The sequence below is a fragment of the Acipenser ruthenus genome, chromosome 5 (genome assembly GCF_902713425.1).
Source record: "Acipenser ruthenus chromosome 5, fAciRut3.2 maternal haplotype, whole genome shotgun sequence".
Taxonomy (NCBI): domain Eukaryota; kingdom Metazoa; phylum Chordata; class Actinopteri; order Acipenseriformes; family Acipenseridae; genus Acipenser; species Acipenser ruthenus.
The window spans coordinates 59,232,578-59,245,615 of NC_081193.1; the positions used below are offsets into that span (position 1 = coordinate 59,232,578).

General features: G+C 36.8%; 1 protein-coding gene across 1 annotated transcript; it reads right to left on the minus strand.

Moving 5' to 3' along the window:
• Nucleotides 1-216: 216 nt before the first annotated feature.
• Nucleotides 217-6,805, minus strand: LOC117402539 (delta-like protein D). The gene is made up of 11 exons (XM_034003780.3): nt 6,222-6,805; nt 5,741-6,040; nt 5,135-5,195; nt 4,756-5,013; nt 4,008-4,068; nt 3,317-3,447; nt 3,043-3,212; nt 2,719-2,935; nt 1,827-2,613; nt 1,590-1,704; nt 217-1,478 (listed from the first exon to the last, which is right to left on the minus strand). The coding sequence occupies exons 1-11, from the start codon at nt 6,273-6,275 to the stop codon at nt 1,473-1,475; spliced, it is 2,160 nt and encodes a 719-aa protein (XP_033859671.1). The 5' UTR covers nt 6,276-6,805; the 3' UTR covers nt 217-1,472.
• Between the last annotated feature and the right edge of the window lie 6,233 nt (nt 6,806-13,038).

The following is a 13,038-nucleotide window of genomic DNA, read 5'->3' on the forward strand; positions in this document are numbered from 1 at the left end:
AGCTGATTGATTTTAGCAAATGTATTTTAATATATATATATATATATATATATATATATATATATATATATATATATATATATATATATATATAAATGTGTGTGTGTGTGTGTATGTGTGTTTGTTCCAGTTTGACTGTAAACTGTAGTGTAATCATATAAGATTGAGTAACGCCAACCTGTGTGTTTGAGTGAATTAAATTACACAGGAAACATATACGATAAGTACAGTATTCATAGCTTTACTATAGGAGAGTCATACAGAACATTTTTACAGTCAAATACAAAGTATACTATAGGGTACCAGCTCAGTATGGGCTTTACATGGTTGGTCTCCCGATTTTGAAACTATAGCTATACTCATTCATTTACAAAATGCTACTTAACAGTTTATTCTTTTTCTGGTGCTCTTTTCAGAAGCACTTGGATTGTGAGGATTCCTTAGAATATCCTTAGATCAGTCCAGTATCCACCATACAGCAGCTGTAAACACATGTGTAAAGGCCTGGCAATTAACAGCTCTGAAGCTAGCATTAGCAGCAAATATAGCATGAAATCAGCTGCTAATTATTCACGTTACATCTGTATTCTTTAAAGATTATACCAGTGTGTGCCATGTACAAGTATTATAAATTGCCCCATTTTTGTAGATTTAATATCTCATTACTGATGTAATGATCAGCATGCTCAGCATGCTATTCCAAAAACAGTGTAGATTAACAATATATTTAAAAATGTGTATAATATACATATATATATATATATATACACACATATATGTGTACATATGTATATATGTGTGTGTGTATATATACATATAATTCATATTATTTATTTTGGAAACATATTAACAAAACAGTAATAAAACAACTCAATCAACATTTTGCAAAATAATTCATAAATACATTTATGTACAAAAAATAGTCACATAGACCCGAAGTGCCTTTGTACATATTTACGAAAATTTAAATTATAAAAAAGTAAAACATCACAAAATAGATCACAAAAAAAAAAATACAGCTTCAAAACAATAACACACAATTTTGACAGTATTTAAAAAAAAACTTTTTGAAGGCAGTGTTTACTTGTGGCTCAGAACATTCTGAAATGTACACCGCAGGCAGTGCAGACTGCTTACACAGTAATCAAGTCCATTCATGTAAAATACAAAAAAGCAACTGTCCATAGTGCAATGAGGAAATGTCCTATCAGGCAGTGCAACAGACATCATCGAGCACAGTCACGGAGCACAGTCCTGGGAATCAGGCGTCCTTGAGAGAGCAAGCCATCGGGGCCAAACGTCTATTGCTTTTTGCAATCACTGTGCTGACTTTAGTACAGATCCAGCTCATTCTGTATATTTTTTAGTCTCACAGCAGCAGTCACTGAAGGAATCCTTCCCTCCATTTGAGCAGCATTCATCGGAGTAATGCCTCCTTCGATCAAATGAACAACAGCTTTCCTATGGCACTTTCACACCTGGAGAGAAAATAGAAAATACATTTAGTTTAAAGGGCTCTGGCACTCATATACTTTACTGCATAACACTTAGACAAATTGAAGGAATATGAGGATTCAAGTTATACTAACCTCAGTTGCAATTATACATTCATCTTTTTCTTCAGATATGACATACACAGACTGGTACTTTTTGTCTTTCGACAGGGAGTACACTGATTCTGGACGTTTTCTTTCTGAAGACTCGCTGTTAAGGAGAAAAAGAAGAAAATGTATATTAATTTTAAATTCCTAGAGCATACTGAACACCTATTTTTCTGCTAAAATAAACTGCACAATCTGTTATTTTAAAATGCTTTTGATATTTACCTCTTTAAAGGTACTGCACTTTTCTCCTCCAGTTCGGAATCAGAAGCATCACACTTTGAATCACTTTTGTCACTCTCTTCTTTGACAAAATCTTCATGCTTTAGCTCGTGCACAAGATTGTAATCCACAGATGGGTATCTAACTTTGTAGCCATTTTTCTCCCCATTGTTGTCCCAGTGAAAGTCTACTTTCTTGTTGGTGTTCTTAATCTGGGTAGCCCCAATAACACTGACTGAAATGTCCTTTTCCCGCTGAAAGTCGGTCAAGTTGTTCATGGTTTCCATTTCGCTCTTGCAGTTATCCGGCTGGTGTCGTCTCTTTTGCATCTTAGCCCTGACGCAGACCACAATGACAGCACATCCCAGTAACAGCATAAGAACCATAATAATCCCAGCACACACTGCAGACCAAGGAAACTGTCCATCATTGCCTTCCGTGTACCTCTGAGTTTGGTCCTCAACAACAGGCTGCTCAGGCAGCAGGAACTGGCAGTTAAGTCCACCATACCCTTGGGTGCAAGCACAGACATATCTGTTGTTTCTCTCATGGCAAGTAGCCCCATTGTGGCAAGGGTTGTGCTCACATTTGCTGACAGGTGAACTACAGTTCTTGCCAATATATCCTGGAGGACAGGTGCATGTATAGTCATTAACACCATCCTGGCAGGTTCCACCATTTAGACAAGGGAAGGCAGAACATTCATCAATGTTGTCATTGCAGTGCATTCCTGTGAAACCATCTGGGCATTGGCAAATATACTCGTTTCCAAGGTCCATACACTGAGCACCTATAAAAGATAAAAGTAAGGAGTATGAGTTTTTTGTTCTTGTTCTGTTTTATAATTTCAGCTCATTTCATCTCTTTTTTAAATTTGTGTTATTTCAACTCTTACCATTTGCACATGGATTGGAGCTGCAGTGGTCAATGTTCTTTTCACAGTTGAAGCCAGAGTAGCCCACTGGACAACGACAGGCATATCCACCTTCAGGGTTATCGGAACACCGTCCACCATTGAAGCAGGGCCCGTCAGCACAGGTCATTGCACTCAGTTCGCAGTTTTTGCCATAGAAACCAGGTGGGCAGGTGCAGGTGAAGCTGTTTTCCAGATCCTGTTTTTTAAAAAAAGTTATCTTGTTAAAATATGAAATTCTTAAACCACACAGAGCAAACAAAGAGAACATCACATTCACATTTATATATGTTTAAGAAAACTTACAGTGCAGCTTCCTCCATTCCTGCAGGGGCTATCATCACATTCATTGACCTCAATCTCACAGCTGGCACCAGTGTATCCAGGACGACAAGAGCAGGTGTAACTTCCCTGGCCTGTGTTGGTGCAAGTGGCTCCATTCATGCAGGGCTTGTGATGTGTGCAGTAGTTAAGATCTTCAAGAGAAGAAAAACATTTTTTTATTAGATTTAGTTTTAGTGATGATTCAAAGATAGCTCATTTATAATGTGATATTGAATTAGATGTATTAAGAGCATACCTTGGTTACAGAAGAGACCACCCCAGCCCTCTTGACAGTTGCACTGCCATGGTTGATGGCAGGTACCATGCAGACAGCCTGGGTAACGAATGCACTCATCACAGTAACGGCCTTGCCATCCTACTCGGCATCTAGCAGGAAAACAAAAATCAGTGGTCAGACTTCACATAGTTGGAAAGTTTACCTCAGCCATTCCAAACAAATCATGGCCAGATAAAAATAATCAGATTTCTTAAAAAGTCATACACAATCTTTGGTAAATTCAGCTCAAATGCAGTATCAGCTTTCAGTTGCTCTAGACACATATTTAGTGTTTACTGTAAAAAAAAGTGTACATTCTGTTTAGGGACGGTAAACTCACTAAATTGATATAAATGGTATTCGTGTTTGTCATATTACAGTAATCTGTTGAGTTACTAGCCGGAGGGTTGTGGGTTCAATCCCAGCTGGGGGACACTGCTGCTGTACCCTTGAGCAAGGTACTTTACCTAGATTGCTCCAGTAAAAACCCAATTGTATAAATGGGTAATTGTATGTAAAAATAATGTGTAAAAAAATAAATAATAATAATGTAATTGTATGTAAAAAATAATGTGATATATTGTAACAAAAGTCACCCTGGATAAGGGCATCTGCTAATAAATACTAATAATAAATAACCTCCAAAAACTACTTAACCATAAATACTTACTTGCATTCACCAGGCTTGTCACAAATTCCATGTTGTTCATCACACCCTGGGAGACAGATAGCTGCAAATAAAAAACACTCGCATAAGCATTTTGAAAACATAAATCACTAACATATGTTAGTTCTTGTTTACATTTTCTTTGAACTAGCCCTGTCAGTAAATCTAGGATAATTTATTCTGAAAGGGCCGGGCCTTATCACTAGGATGAACTTTCTGTTTAACACAGTTACACACAGACAAAAGCAGGACACACAAAGACGCCTTTTCTCTTTCCTGTGGGTCAGAAGTCCCCTTTTTCATTCTGTGCACACAGCTCCACCTCTTAATATCCCTGAGTCAGTGCAGATAAGAGTGGACAGCTGGTGTGCAGGGTGCCAATGCAGGACAGCTGCTCTATTGTCCACTCTCACTCAGCAGCTGCCCCCTGCAACAATACCCAACACTCCTCACCCAATCAGCACAAGGCATGCTTCCTAACAACCAATCAGCCATTATATCTAATCTATGGCACATGCACACACATTATTGTTCTGCAAACTTTTTTGTATTTAATAAATCACCAAAGATAACAGAAGTTGTCAAGATTAGTGTGCTTGTTTATAACAACAATAATAACAATAAGCCTACATACATGATTTAAATACAACTCGCTAGTAATAATAAAAAAAATTGTTATACTAAAACGTTTATCTAATATAGACCTGTGGATATTACGATGGTGTTAACTTGGAGGATCCTAATAACGTACCTTCAGTACAGTATTGTCCTTTCCAACCAGAGTTGCAGGCCTTCTCACCACGTTCTCCACAGGTGAAGTGACCAAAGGCATCGTCCCGGGGGCGACAAAAAACAGAACAACCTTCGCCATAGTAATGTTCATCACAGACAAAACGATAGGAGTATTTCAGTTCAGTGCTGCCGCTGATTTGAATGTCCTGTGACCACTCTTCTCCTACAGTGAGGTGTCTCTGAGTAGCCAAGCGACTGATCAGGCGATCGGGGTTTTCTACAAAAAAATTTAAATACAGACACATTATTATATACACACACAATAAAAATATATATTTTTATAATTTGGCTATGTGATCGTCATGTTATATATGTATCTATTTATAAATCGTAGGTACCTGTTGAAAGATCGTCCAGAGAATCTGTGTGCAGCGCTTCAATGATGAGAGAAAACGTTCCCTAGAAAAACAATAAGCAAACTAAATATAGAGAACTAACAAGTCAAACACTTTAGATTCCATTGCTGTAACATTTTATAAGAGGAATGCCAGCTAAAGCTGTTTTATTACCGTGTTTTTACAATCTAAAGGCAGGATATTGATTAATGGGGGGGCTGTTGTCATTAATCTTCACGCTTAATTCCCCTAGTTTCACACTTGTGGATCGCTGTAAAATGAAGCGTTTCGGAATTTCACGCAGGGCTGGCAATTATAATATACCAGCTCTGTTGATGTGCATTTCCCACACCAATAACATTTGTTAAAACATTTAAATTATAATCGGGATTGATACCAATGCTATTTATTGGATATAAAAATATATTCATCGAATAGATTTAACTACAGTACTTAAGATAACTATATATACACACACACACACAGTAATTCATAGCTAAGCTTTTTGTAGGTATAATGAAATATAAATAGTCATTATACCTACAAAAAGCTTAGTTATGAATCACTGTAGTTAAAATATTTTTTAAATGTTATAAAAGCTGTACTTACAGGCCATGTAAATCCAAAAGCGAATATGATGGGATTGGTGAAGGTTATGTCTGAAGCTGTCTCAGGCACTTGGAAGGAGTTGGAACCCAGCACAGGAGTCACGGCACTGCCGTATGTACAAGGGGGCTCTGGAGAAACAGTTGTCTGGTAATGCTTCAAGCAGATTCGGAAGAATGTTTTACATTCACACTGCAGCAGTCCAGTAACAGATCCGGGTTTACAGCAGTTCATGTTTCCCATCACACCTTTCTTGTTCAGAAACTCTTGCAACTTCAGCTCAAAAACTCCAGAGCAAAAACCCTGTTAAAATGAAAAGCAAAAACATTTGAGAAAACGTATTTATTTGGAGGCTCAACTGACCACAAAGCAACAAGTTATGGTGACACCACTTGAGACCATAATAATCACTTTAACATTTTTTCTCAATATAACAATGAAATATCTAATGTTGTAATATTCTTAAGTAAAATATTGTTCTTACCTGGCATATCAAGGCACAGAGGATGGAAAGTATAACAGGCGACTGACGTCCCATGTTTGTATTTCTTTTGCAAGCTGTAGTTAAAGTCACAGAGGGCTTGGGCAGTGCTGTTACTACCAGCTCAACTGATTAATATAGGTTGTGTTTTCCCTTTCAATAGTCCCTTATGCGTAAGATACGCCCTTTCTTTAATGACTGACAGCTCTTGTGAATGGCAAGAGGAGGAGGATGGCCGTTTTGTGATAGAACTTGATGTTCTGAACAGCTTTTACTTTAGTTTTTTTCTGCAAAACAAAACAAACAAACAAACAAAAAATAGATTTGAATTCCCAACCGAGAGAATATGCGACGTTCCCGAATGAGAAATTGGGGATGATCTCGAAATTCCTTGCCAAGGTGATAATTCCAATCTTGAAATTAAGTTGAAGTTCAAAACAGATTTTGACTCGTAGGTGTAAAACAGAGCAGAAGAAAGTTGAGGTGATCTTTGTTTTTTCTTTCTCTGGTTGTTGTAAGAAAAGACTTTACCGATCCACAATTAGCTTTCTCATCTGCTCTGCGTGCAGTTGTGTGCGTGTCTGATGTTGCCGGTAGCCAGTAGTCGTTTATATACAGGCTGTCGCCTGCATTGGTAATGAGATGCAGATGAGCTGCCCCCCAATCTGGTGAGAGCTGTCACAAAGGGGCCACTTTTCAAAACCCTCCTCTCAAAAGAACGCCAAATGGTCACTGAGCTGTAAAATGTGCAACCCTTCCCCAAACCAAAAAACACCCTCATTTACATTCCTGCAAATTCTTAACCATAAGAATCCTTTGCACCCTTTCATCGCGCGAAACCTTAAATTGCTACACACTCCAACTAAACAATAATCTTAAGCAAAACAACTTTATCCTTATGAAATAAATGTATTACGAATTTCATTTCAGTAAAGCGTTGTACTTTTTTGTTTTATCTGTTAATATTTTGTAACTGTATAATGTAAAAAAAAAAAAAAAAGTGAAATAATGAACGGGATTTTTTTTTAAAACATTTAATTGGTTTCCTATATTTCAATGTGATTTAGTTACGCAATCTCAAATTTACAGATTCACGTATTCTACAAATATTTGGATTGCCTTATTGGTGATTTTTTTTTTAATTATTTTATTTCACACAAGTATTTTTTTTTTACAATTTGTCAGATGAAAACAAAACGCAAACTTTGCAAATGCAGCCTAAAAATCTGCATATACGTTTTTATTTTCTTATATCAGGTTTAGAAAAAATGTTACATAAATAAAATAGGGCAAGCAAATAAGAACATTTGAATAGTTAATAGAAACTAGAAAATTTGAAAACGTAACAGTAAAATATTTTGTAACATTAAAATTCACCCAGTAACATATTAAACCATTAGTCTATGGCAGTGTAGGTTACCTTTCATTAAACAATCAATTTATTGCCAGACCTGTTTACTTCAAATTCAATCTTAATAATAGTCCTGGGGTATTTATGTCGTTCTAGGGGGATAAAATCAAGGTTAACACACTTGCTGTTCACTGATCAAAAGTTCCGGGAATTAATTTTTAGAAAGTGTGTACAACTTTATCAAGGTTTGAACACTTTGCCTTTGTGTCTGGGGGAGGGGACTTCTAAAAGTATGTAAAGGTTTTGTTAACTTTGTATAGCTATAGATTTTTCCCCCAACACTTTTAAGCTGGATAAAAACTGGGTTGGTGTGTGTGTCGTTCGCGTGGCTGTCATTAAGGCACTTTGTTACTGTGTGAAGGATGAATAAGTTGGTTTTTTGTGCTCTCAGCTGTATGGTAATTCAGGCAGCACCTGCTCGTTCTACAAGTACAATATAACTGAGAGAAAGAGGTCCCCTCGGCGCACGCTGCAGCCTCTACGACAATGTGAAAGCATCCTTCCAGCCAAAAAACTGCAGCAACCGTCACCTCATTATTTCTACCACAAGACACTGGAACATTTGTTTATGTTTATTTATTTATTTATTTTTTTAACGTTTATTAGAAACTGCCTCGCCACCCTGTCATTAAAAGATGCAATCGTATATGAAATGCAACTTTAATTACAAAAGATGAGTTCCAGCACAGTTTGACACAATTTCACTTTTAAAAATAAATGTAATTGGGGGGGGGGAGGGGGGGGGGATTTTTTGATGCAAGGTGCAATTGTCAGTACTGACGTCATTTAAATTCAAACATATGCTGTACCATGTTATTATGGATTGATCACGTGTTAGTGCCATGAATAGACACTGGCAAATCTAAATAACAATGACAATTAATGAAATACATGTGTTTGTTTATAGTTTGTTGTCATTTAGTGGGCCTACTTGTCTTACCAACACATTGTTTCGAATCAATAAGCTACCAGTCTACAATGTTGCTTTCCCTTTTATGTTTACATATTTACAAGTAACAAGTTTGTGGGTAACGATGTTTAAATTATTTCACTGTTTCAAGTATTTTATACCAATTTAGTTTTGTCCTTGCATAATAGTTAACACATCTAAAAGTAGGTGGTTCCACGCGCAAGGGCTTAGACAAAAAAGTGTCCCAACAACACCTCCCCTCCCCCAGTTGGGCATTTATTAAATTGACGTGGCACAGATTTCTCGATTACTGCAGCAAAGCGTAACTGAAAGGCATCCTAAAATCCATCAGACTCCTGCCCAGTGCACTTATTCTTTTCAAACTTAATTTATGCCACGCGATTCTGTATTGGTTAAATCAGGCAGAAAGCTCCTTTTTCTTCTTCTCTCCCTCTTTCAGAGGCTGGGCTATGGGAGACTGTTTAACTTAAGTGTTTCTATAGGAGGCTGTTGTAGTTTAACTCCTGCCCACCAGTAGCTGGGATGAACAATGGGGGGACTCGAGGTCTAACTATTCATCCTTTCTTTGCTCTTTAATTTTCATTGATTTTGAATACAGGGGGAGCCCTTGGGGATTCTATCTGAAGGGGATGACACGCCTTTAGACGCGATCAGCCCCCTAGCCAGCCATCTGCTCCTAACCAAATGGCGTTTTTTCACTTCCAACTGCATGTCTCTATACTACTTCACTTCCACATTACACACCCTTCATCCAAATTGCACTAAAAGCATGTTAAAGAACCTGCAACGGCATGGCCGTCGCCATATGGTAGGGAAGATAGGACTTTCGTTTTGATAATAAAAGGGCACTGTTAATGGAAAGGTAAACATAGAACAGTATAAAGTTCTGGAAAAATAAAACTGACCAATGTTTTTCTGAGACAAATATACAATACAACACATATTCTGGACGTTTCTGTTCAGTCTAAACAGATTGATATATAGTCCCAAGTAAATTTAAAATAACTAATAACGCAGATACCCGAACCAATTGACGCCCAAAAACTACTGTGAATGGGTGCACATGAGGGGGTTAAAAAGTATTTTGGAAAGAAAGAAATAAAAAAGGTTTTGCAGTGTTTGGTTTTGCTTTCAGATATAGGGGAACGCACACTTTAGAACATGGACAATAAGTGTTTTTTTTTTGGTTTTTTTAACTAGTTGGATATTTGTGTGAACGGATTAATACATTTTGCAGCAGTGGTGTGTAAAGTTGCTAAGGCATGTGCTGATTAGAATAAGAAAGGGTCCGTCGCGTGGCTCAGCTGGCACACAGAGAGGGCAGATGATGGATAAGCAGCCATGTATCTTTCCCTCTTTAAAAAAATAAACACAAAAAATAGCGCAAATCATCTGCTCCCATCCTGTCGCTAACCTAATTTTCATAACAAAGCTAGCATGTTTACCTGTGATCTTAGAACCGAGGGGGCATTCCTTTGTCTCCAGATCACGTTACTGCGGCCAGCTGCTCTTCAGGATATATGGACCAATCTAAAAGTGGCCCTATTCTTTTTGAGTTTGTTGCTGGGGGTCATCTGGGTAAAGTTTTGGAATGGGTGGTGTTCACTACTTTGTGCGTGCGTGCGTGTGTGTGTGTGTGTGTGTGTGAGTGTACGGAAGGTCTGGGGGAGAATGGGATCGATTTGAATTTTCTTAGAGGGCTGAGGCCAGTCGCGTGCCGATGTCTGCCAAGGAACATCTGCCGGTTCCCAAGGGCAATTTTAGCAAATGTCATTGTGCATAGGATTACACATACCCCCTGGCTATGAGAAAAGAGAAAGAAGACAATATATTGAACGTCTTCAAACCAACAGATTGCCTTCGACATCAGTAACAAGTCCACTTTAGATTGCAGAGCATAGCCAGATACACTCAGTCTCAGAAAGCAAAGATTAAACTGATAATGTTATAGCATGCACATTTTATTTACGTATATTACAGTGTGCAATTCAGGTGTTTCCATATGCGATCGTTTGTGAGATGTAAAGTTTTGTTAATATTTTTAACTTTATTTTATTTTTAAACACGTAGATATTTCTGATTTTATTAACATGTTTAATGAATTAAATAGAAACATCTTACATTGCACCGAATAAACTACGGTACGTGTAAAGAAAGATCAAAAGACAAATAGTTTAAATTTCAACAAGTTGGCGAACCCCAGACCAGGCTGGCTGTTCGTATTACATTACACCCATGATTACATTTAGAAGGCCAAGGAGGGTGTGCGCGTGATTTATTTTATTTAACCAGTAATGGGACCATTTCTTAAGTATAGATAATAAAGTAAAAAACAAAAAGTTGTACAGCAACACATAAATGTATAGATAGATAGATAGATAGATAGATAGATAGATAGATAGATGTGCCTTCAAATAGCAGAACCAGCTTTAGGTTTTGTTGCAATACCAAAATGCCGACAGATCGCCAATGTGTACCTTCTAATGAGCCCACCCCCATTTCAGAGCAATGCGATCTGGATTACTGCAGAAGGTAAGTATTGTGAATGGAGGGTTTAATCGGGGCGGTTCCTCTTTAGAAATGCTCTCCCACTTTCTATGAGCATCTGCCTGGGGAAGAACAGATGTAGGCACCTGCAGTGACAGGCTGCATATGTTCCATCCTATTCTCATTCACTGAGACATGGCCACAATGGACAGGCTTTGTGTGCACAGTCACTAAATATATTAATCTTTACTCCAGACACATGCTGTTATCTTATTTCTTCCTATAAGAAAAACATCAGACTAACACATAAATTGACTTCAAAAGAAAAAATTCCTGCAAAAGTCTAAAGATATCAATCTGTTGTTGCTGAAACAATTGTTGATTCTTTTAAAACAGCGGTGCCGTATTATATATATATATATATATATATATATATATATATATATATATATATATATATATATATATATATATATAGACACACACACACATACATACTGTATTCAGATTGGACTAACTTTAAAATAGCAATGAATTTCTCAGGTTAAATCAGAAGCTGGTTTGCACATTCTTACTTTGCAAATGTATATTTCTGTAAATCATGAGACTTGTTGATGCTGCTTATAGGCCTAAGTAACCTACTATAAAGTTGACTTTACAAATTTGAAGTACATTTTACATACTAGTTTGTTGCACAATGCAACAAACCCCCCCAAAAAGCACTGACAATCAGTTTATTGTTGAAATTGGTGAATACGACTCTTCAGAAATGTTCTGTGCTTTGCACTACTAGAAATGAGCTGCATATTCGATTTTTTTTGGTTTGTTTTGTTAATAGGTACCATATACATGCACAACTATGCATTTATTGTCGCATATTAAATGGACAATGAAATAATACAAAATTCAATGTATTATGTATTTCAGTGCACATTTGTATTCCTACAGGTAGAACACCAAATTACTGGGATCCTAAATCCTTCTTGACAAAGTTTTGGGATCAATCAGCTATGAATCAGACTAGCATTAATGGGCCACATGGCCTCCCTTTGTTCATAAATGTTGTTCGTATGTAACTGCAGTAGTCCAAATACGCTATACTGCAGCTCAAATATGCGTAAACTACTGTAGTTTTAGACATTATCAAAAAAGTACAGGAATTTTTTTTTATGTTTTATTTCTCGTACCCTTTTGTTAGTGTTACTTTGTAAGTTATTTAGTTCCATTGTGACCAACACAATACAAACAGACTGTGAACAAGGGCAGAGGCAGTTTAAACAAGCCTTGGTCTTTCTCCTCCATTTTTCTGCTATTGTGAATGGACCCGCAGCATTCTGCTACTAGGAAACGAGCCAAAACAGATGGTTGCAGCAAATGGACAGAAATTTTAATACATCTAAATAATACATCGTGAACTATAATTTAACAATATTATTACCGTTTTGAAGGACTCCCAATACTAGCTGATAATAACATTTCAAATCGCCACTGTAGTAGTTAATATATTGATACAGCATGGGAATCCAGTGACATTTTTAAAATGTGTTATTATTTAAATAGCACAAAGACATTTGAAACTGCAGAAGCGCTTGTTAAGTGAAAGCCGAAATCTTTTTGTCAAGTGACTATAAATATTAGCTTTTAAATTTTTAGGTTTTTTTTTTTTTTTTTTTTTTACTGTTTTTAATGTATTTCATTTTAATGTTATTATTTTAAACGGTTTTTCTGTATTAAGCGTATTCTGTTAAATTCTGACGATTCTAACATTAAACTGAATACCAGTTAATCTGGACAGTAACACGGTTTTTACGTGATGAATGCTTGTTGTCTATTTTTTTTAATTTTAATTTGTATTTATTTATTTATTCATTCATTCATATTCTACTTTGGCTATTTGATGTAAGTACTATGATACTTTCCAAATATAAGTAGTTCCCCTCTCCCCGTGTTCCTGTTGCATCCGGAAGAGGCGCAAAGGCAACTGAATAAAC

Bases quoted from the DNA above. Each gene is read 5' to 3' on its own strand.
- LOC117402539 (XM_034003780.3), bottom strand. From the start codon at position 6,275: ATGGGACGTCAGTCGCCTGTTATACTTTCCATCCTCTGTGCCTTGATA. The intron at 6,041-6,221 runs GTAAGAACAATA...TCATTTTAACAG, and splicing joins TCTGTGCCTTGATATGCCAG to GGTTTTTGCTCTGGAGTTTT. The intron at 1,705-1,826 runs GTAAATATCAAA...TCTCCTTAACAG, and splicing joins AGTGCAGTACCTTTAAAGAG to CGAGTCTTCAGAAAGAAAAC.